General features: G+C 23.8%; 1 protein-coding gene across 2 annotated transcripts in view; it reads left to right on the top strand.

The window, feature by feature from the left end:
* The window catches only part of LOC117176299 (band 3 anion transport protein), a 177,653-nt gene that overhangs the window by 79,506 nt on the left and 90,820 nt on the right, over window positions 1-7,327 (top strand). For both annotated transcript variants that reach the window (XM_033366496.1, XM_033366497.1), the window contains one exon: window positions 854-935. In XM_033366496.1, the coding sequence (XP_033222387.1) occupies window positions 854-935 (82 nt within the window). The remainder of the gene's footprint in view (window positions 1-853; window positions 936-7,327) is intronic.

The raw sequence follows: 7,327 nt of genomic DNA, 5'->3' as shown, positions 1-7,327 counted from the left end.
TCTAATTTTTAATTTGGGGCACAGAATTTCCGTGCTGAATTATAATTTTGAGTATGGTACAGGGAATTTTAGTGAAGAAATATAATTTTGAGTTTGGGACACGTGTTGAATTATAATTTTAGATTTGGGGTAAGGAATTTCAGTAAAGAAATATAATTTTGAGTTTAGAACAGGAAATTTCCACAAAGAATTATAATTTTTAGTTTCGGACAGGCGATTTGAGTAAATAATTATAATTTTGTGTCTGGGACAAGGAGTTTTAGTAAAGAAATATAATTATTTGAGAATCGGGACAGGGGATTTTAATTTATAAAATTATAATTTCGAGTTTAAGACACAAAATTTCCATGATGAATTATAATTTTCACTTTAAGACAGTGAATTTTTATTAAGAGGTTTTTATTTCATTTTGGGACATGGTTTTAGTAAACAATTATAACTTTAAGTTTGGGACATGGAATTTTAGTTGAGTAATATAATTTTTTTGAGAATTGGTAAAGGTAATTTTAATAAAAAATTGTAATTTTGAGCTTTGGGACACAGAATTTGCCTGATGACTTATAATATTTACTTAAGAACAAGGAATTTGAGTAAATAATCATTCTTTTCGTAAAATAATTTTTATTCTGATTTATAAGAAGGGAATTTAAAAAACTCAGAATTACAATCCTTTTCTCTTGAAAATTTTTAAATCTTTTGAAATCATAAAAAATTTTTTCAACTCTTTTAAATTAACCAGGAAAAATTAACAATAATTAACCGAGAGAAAACCGGAAAATGATTTAATTTTCGAAACTGTGGAAGGATTTCTGTAGTCCTTGGATTAAAAAGTTTCTTTTCTCTCGTTTTACAGAATACAGGAAGCGAAGCTATCCTCACCCGCACATGCCTCTGAAGAGTCTTCATTCAAGATCTATGAGACGTCATTTATCACCGTAAGTCCTTAGCCTTTTGATGAAGATCTATTTTCATTCTTATAAAACGTGGATGACAAGCTCTGGAGTGAAAGGCTCTAAATATTTCAATGGAGTGTGAAAAATTGATTTTCCTTGATTCTCGTTTCTATTAAATTTTATTTAGCATTTTTATATCCATCTAGTTTAAAGATCTAATGACCTCCCCTACCTGGAAAACTTAGCATTTTCAGGAAATTTTTTCGGAAGCGTGCTTAATTTTGTTTAAATTTTTCTAAAAATTATTGATAGGATAGAAAATTTAAATTGTAAATGATTATTTAATAATGGGAAATAATTCTGTTCTTAAAATTTTGCTACCACACTATAATTTGTAAATTTTCTCACATTTTCAAAGAAATAAGAAAAATTTAATTATGTTCATAAACTTATTTTGATGAATTAAAATTAGAAGCTTTTAAATAATTATGAAAGTTTTGAGATTACATTTTTTTAGATTTCTGGAGAAAATAGTTTAGGATTTATTTAAAAATAATAATTTTAAGTTTCGAAGATTTTCAAATGTGTGGAATAAGAATATGGAAGACTTTGAGAAAATTTTTTTAATTTTTCAGAATTTAAAAAAATTCTAGGTAAAATAAATTTTTCAGGGCGTCAAGGGAGTAAAAAAAATTCTTAAGATTCGTGGGAAAATTTATAATTATATTTTTCTTAATTAATTCTAATAGAAAATTAAAAAAGATTAAAAAACATATTTTGCCAAAATACATAATTTTAGAACAAATTTGAGGAAATGTAAGATATATTTAGAGCTTTTACAAATATTCGAAAACAATAAAAACTTATAAGATATTTTGGGAATTTTATACGGTTTCAAGAAAGTGATACAAATTCTTTAGGTTCCTAGGAAAAATAAAAATTAATCTTTATGTTGAACGTTTTTTCAAGGAAAAAAAGAATTATCTTAAAATTTATGGGAAAATTTGGTATGATCTTTTATTTTGAAAAATAAAATGGAAAAGGGATTGAAAAAGAATTTTAAACTGTCAAAGATTTAAAAAAATTCGGATTTTTTAAAAAGATTTGAATCCAAAACTGTAGAAGCTTTAAAAGAATTTTGAAAAGTTTTGAGTAATTACAAATTGTTTTAAAATTCCTATCAAAATTTGAAAGATTTTAAAACGATTTTTTTGCATTTTCAAGTATTTTTCAGAATTTTAAGAAAAATTCGAGTCAGCTAAGAATATTTTTAGGAATTTAAGAGGTTTTTGAATAGATTTAAAATATTTTAAAATTTGTAAGCATTTCCCAAAATTTATCAAATATTTTGTGTCTCTTCTTAAACCTTCTAAAAGTTATAAATATATTTCAAAAAGCCTAAAATTTTTCCTAATTTTCTGTAAAATCCTGTAAAATACAAATTTTTTTTTAAATTCTTCTAGATTATTTTTTGTTACAAAAAAATCTTCAGAAGAAATATTTTTTAAAAACTTCAAGTATCTAGTTCAAAATTCATGTATTTTATTGGAAATACGTTCTTTTTGGTATAAAATTACTTCTTTGATTGAAAATTCATATTTTTTGCTTGTTAATTTAAGTTTGTTTAAAATTTGTTGTTTTTGTTAAAAACTAATTTTGTAAACTGAAAATTTAACAAATCCATTTTTGAATAAAAACTCGTCTTTTTTAATTGAAAAATAGAACAAAATTTAAGTTAAGAATAGAAAGTTAATCCTCCTGTTGGAAAATTTATCTTTTTTATTAAATATTTAATTACATATTTTGATACAATTTTATCTAGGTTATAAATTAATCTAATTTAAAAACAAGTAATAGTTTTATTTACAAATTTAATCCTCTTTGTTAAAAATTCATCTCTTTTGTTCGCAAATTCATCTTTTTGTGTAGAAAATTAATCTTCTTGTTTGAAAATAATCTTTTTAAGTAGAAAGTCAATATTCGAGTTTGACAATTAATCTTTTTGGTTGAAAATTAAACTAGTTTGTTTAAAATTCGTTTTTTTATTGTTAAAATTTAATTTTGTAATCTATAAATTTAACTATAGTCCATTTTTAGTTGTAAACTGATCTTCTTCAGTTGAGAAATCAACAATTTTATTAAAGTCATCTTTGTTTCTCCAAAATTCAATTTTTTTTTTAATTCGATTTTTTGGGGATTTGGCTGTTCACCTTTTTAGGTGGAATATTCAACTACTTGTTTGAAAATTCCACTACTTTGTTGAAGGTTCATATACTTTATTGAAGATTTTTTTTCGGTTAGAAAATAAATCTTCTCGTTTGAAAATTTTTTTTAGTTGAAAATTTTAATATTTGGCTATAATTATAATTACTAAAGATTTCTTTTTTTTGGGGTAAAAAATCAATCCTCTTGGTTAAAAATTAATTTTTTGTTTAATCGATTAAATGTCATATTTTTTCGTTGAAAATTCAATAACTTGTTTGAAAATTCATTTACTTTCTTTAAAGTTCGTCTTTTTGGTGGAGAATCAATCCTTTTTGTTAAAAATATATTTTTTTCGATTAAAAATCAAATAAGTTCGTTAAAGTAATCTTTTTGGTCAAAAGTTCAACTCTTTTATTAAAAGTTCGTCTCTTTAGTTTAAATATGCAGCATTTATTTAATCTTCAAACATTGTAATTATTTAAACAATTTTCATAAATGGCTATTCTTTAAAGAATACGTTTAATTCATTATGTTGCGTTGTAAATTTACAAGAACTATTAATTATTTAAACCATTTTAATTTAAAAATTAAGAGTTTGACTTTTTTCTACGAGTGAATTTGTTCACGGAGTCAACTCATTTTTTTCTATGTTGCTTTACAAAAGAACTAATAATTATTTAAACAATTTTAATGACAAAATTAAAAGTTTGTCCTTTTTTCCACGAATTAATTTGTTTACGGAGTCAACTAAGAAAGTCTATCCGATGACTCTGTTGTATTTTGCTTTGCAAATTTACAAGAGCTATTAATTATTTAAATAATTTTAATTAAAAAATTAAGTGTTTGCCCTTTTTTCTAGGAGTCAATTTGTTCACGAAGTTAACTAACTCTTTTCTATGCTGCTTTACAAATTTACAAGAACTAATAATTATTTAAACAATTTTAATGACAAAATTAAAAGTTTGTCCTTTTTTCCACGAATTAATTTGTTTACGGAGTCAACTAAGAAAGTCTATCCGATGACACTGTTGTATTTTGCTTTGCAAATTTACAAGAACTATTAATTATTTAAATAATTTTAATTAAAAAATTAAGTGTTTGCTCTTTTTTCTAAGAGTCAATTTGTTCACGGAGTTAACTAACTCTTTTTTATGCTGCTTTACAAATTTAAAAGAACTAATAATTATTTAAACAATTTCGATCAAAAAACTAAAAGTGACTTTTTTTCTACGAGTTTTACAACTAAACAATTTTAATGTAAAAATTAAAAGTTTGGCCTTTATCCTACGAATCAATTGGTTTGCAAAGTTAACTAAGAATATCTATCCGATGACTCTTTTCTATATTTCTTTAAAAATTTACAAGAATTATAAATTATTTAAACAATTTTTATTAAAAAATTAAGAGTTTGACCTTTTTTCTACAAGTAAATTTTTTTTACGGAGTTAACTAAGAATGTCTATGCGATGACTCTTTTCTAGGTTGCTTTGTAAATTTACAAAAACTATTAATTATTTGAATAATTTTAATTGAAAAATTAGGAGTTTGGCTTTTTTCTACAAGTCAATTTATTTACAGAGTCAACTAAGAATATCTATCCGATGACTTTTTTCTATATTGCTTTGCAAATTTACCAAAACTATTAATTATTTAAACAATTTTAATTTCAAAATTAAAAGTTTGGCCTTTATCCTACGAATCAATTTGTTTTCGAAGTCAACTAATAATGTCTATCCGATAACTTTTTCTATATTGATTTACAAATTTACAAGAGCTATTAATTATTTGAACAATTTTAATTAAAAAATTAAGAGTTTGACATTTTTTCTACACGTTAATTTGTTTAAAAAAGTCAACTAAGAATGTCTATCCGATGACTCTTTTCTATATTTCTTTGCAAATTTACTAGAGCTATTAATTATTCAAACAGTTTTAATTAAAATTTTAAGAGTTTGCCCTTTTTTCTACAAGTCAATCTGTTTACGAAGTCAACCAAGAATGTCTATTCGATTACTGTTTTCTATTTTTTTTATATTGACAAGATATATTAGTTCTTTCAACAATTTTAATTAAAAAATTAAGAGTTTGACCTTTATCCTACGAGTTAATTTGTTTTCGAAATCAACTAGGAATGTCCATTCGATGACTCTTTTCTATGTTTCTTTGTAAATTTACATGAACTATTAATTATTAAAAGAATTTCAATTGAAAAATTAAGAGTTTGCTTTTCTTTCTAAGAGTAGGCTTCATTTTTTACCATAATTAACTAAGAATATCTTTCCGATGATTTTTTTTCTATGATGCTTTGAAAATCTACAACTATTAATTATTTAAAAAATATTTATTAACTTATTTATAGCTTGGCTATTTTTCAATGAAGAGGCATAATTTGTTTACGGAATAAACTAAGAATGTCTTTCGATGATCATTTTCCACGTTACTTTGTAAATTTATAATAATTATTAATCCTTCCAACAATTTTCATAAACATATTGAGAGTTGGGGTATTATTCAAATTTGTTTGCGAAGTTAACTAAGATTGTCTTTGGGATGACTCTTTTCTAGGTTATTTGTTAAATTTACCAGAATTATTGATTATTAATTATTGAAAGAAGTTTCATAAAACGTTTATTCGTATTTTTGGTCAGAAACTTAGTCCTCTTTGATGAAAATTCATCTTTTCGGTTGGAAATTAACTCAGTTTGTTAAAGTCATCCTTTTTGGTCGAACTTTCCATTTTTTTTTATTGAAAATTCTTTATTTTTTGTTTGTTGAAATATTCATCTTTGTAGGTGGAACATTCAACTACGTGTTTAAAAATTATTATTTTTGGGGTGAAAAATCATCTATTTTGGTATAAAATTGATCATTTTTGGTTGCAAATTCAGCTATTTAGTTGGAATATTGTCTTTTTAATTAAAAATTTAACTACAGACTTGGCTGAAGATTTATTTATCCTGTTGAAGATTTGTCTTTTTAGGTAGAAAATTAATCCCCTTTGTTCAAGATTCATCTTTTAGGTTGAAAAATTAATTTAGTTTTTTATACTCATTTTTTTCTGTCGAAAATTCAACTCTTTTTTTGAAAATTCCTCTTTTTAGTTTAAATATTCATCTTGATAGGTGAAACATTCAACTTTATTTGTTTAGAAATTCAAATACTTGGTTGAAGATTCATGTAAATTTTTTTTTTAAGTTCGTATTTTTAGGTAGAAAATTAATGCTAATCTATGCCTGTTGGATAAATAAATAAATCGTCTTTTTTGAAGATGCATCTTTTAGGTTAAAAAATTAATTTAGTTTGTTAAAATAAATTTTTCTGTTTGAAAATTCAAAGCCTTTATGGAAAATTATTCTTTTTAGTTTAAATACTCATCTTGGTAGGCGAAACATTCAACTATTTGTTTATAAGTTCAACTACTTGGTTGAAGATTCATGTTTTTTATTCAAGATTTATTTTATTAGGTAGAAAATTAATCCTCTTGTTTAAAAATTCTTCTTATAGAAGTTTCTAGAATTCTTCTAGTTTAAAAATTCTTCGGCTAGAAAGTTAAACCTCTTATTTGAAAACTCATCTTTTACGGTTCATCTATTTGGTTAAAATTTTATCCTTTTGGTTGAAAATCCAATTACTTGGTTGAAGATTCAAGTTTTTTATTCAAGATTTATTTTATTAGGTAGAAAATTAATCCTCTTGTTTAAAAATTCTTCTTCTAGAAGTTTCTAGAATTCTTCTAGTTTAAAAATTCTTCGGCTAGAAAGTTAAACCTTTTATTTGAAAACTCATCTTTTACGGTTCATCTATTTGGTTAAAATTTTATCTTTTTGGTTGAAAATCCAACTACTTGGTTGAAGATTCATGTTTTTTATTCAAGATTTATTTTATTAGGTAGAAAATTAATCCTCTTGTTTAAAAATTCTTCTTCTAGAAGTTTCTAGAATTCTTCTAGTTTAAAAATTCTTTGGCTAGAAAGTTAAACCTTTTATTTGAAAACTCATCTTTTACGGTTCATCTATTTGGTTAAAATTTTATTTTTTTGGTTGAAGATCCAACTACTTGGTTGAAGATTCATGTTTTTTATTCAAGATTTATTTTATTAGGTAGAAAATTAATCCTCTTGTCTAAAACTTCTTCTAGAAGTTTCTAGAATTCTTCTAGTTTGAAAATTCTTCGGCTAGAAAGTTAAACCTTTTATTTGAAAACTCATCTTTTACGGTTCATCTATTTGG

The sequence above is a fragment of the Belonocnema kinseyi genome, chromosome 7 (assembly GCF_010883055.1).
Source record: "Belonocnema kinseyi isolate 2016_QV_RU_SX_M_011 chromosome 7, B_treatae_v1, whole genome shotgun sequence".
NCBI lineage: Eukaryota > Metazoa > Arthropoda > Insecta > Hymenoptera > Cynipidae > Belonocnema > Belonocnema kinseyi.
Note: the sequence above shows the minus strand (reverse complement) of the source record. Positions and strands in the feature narration are given on the sequence as shown.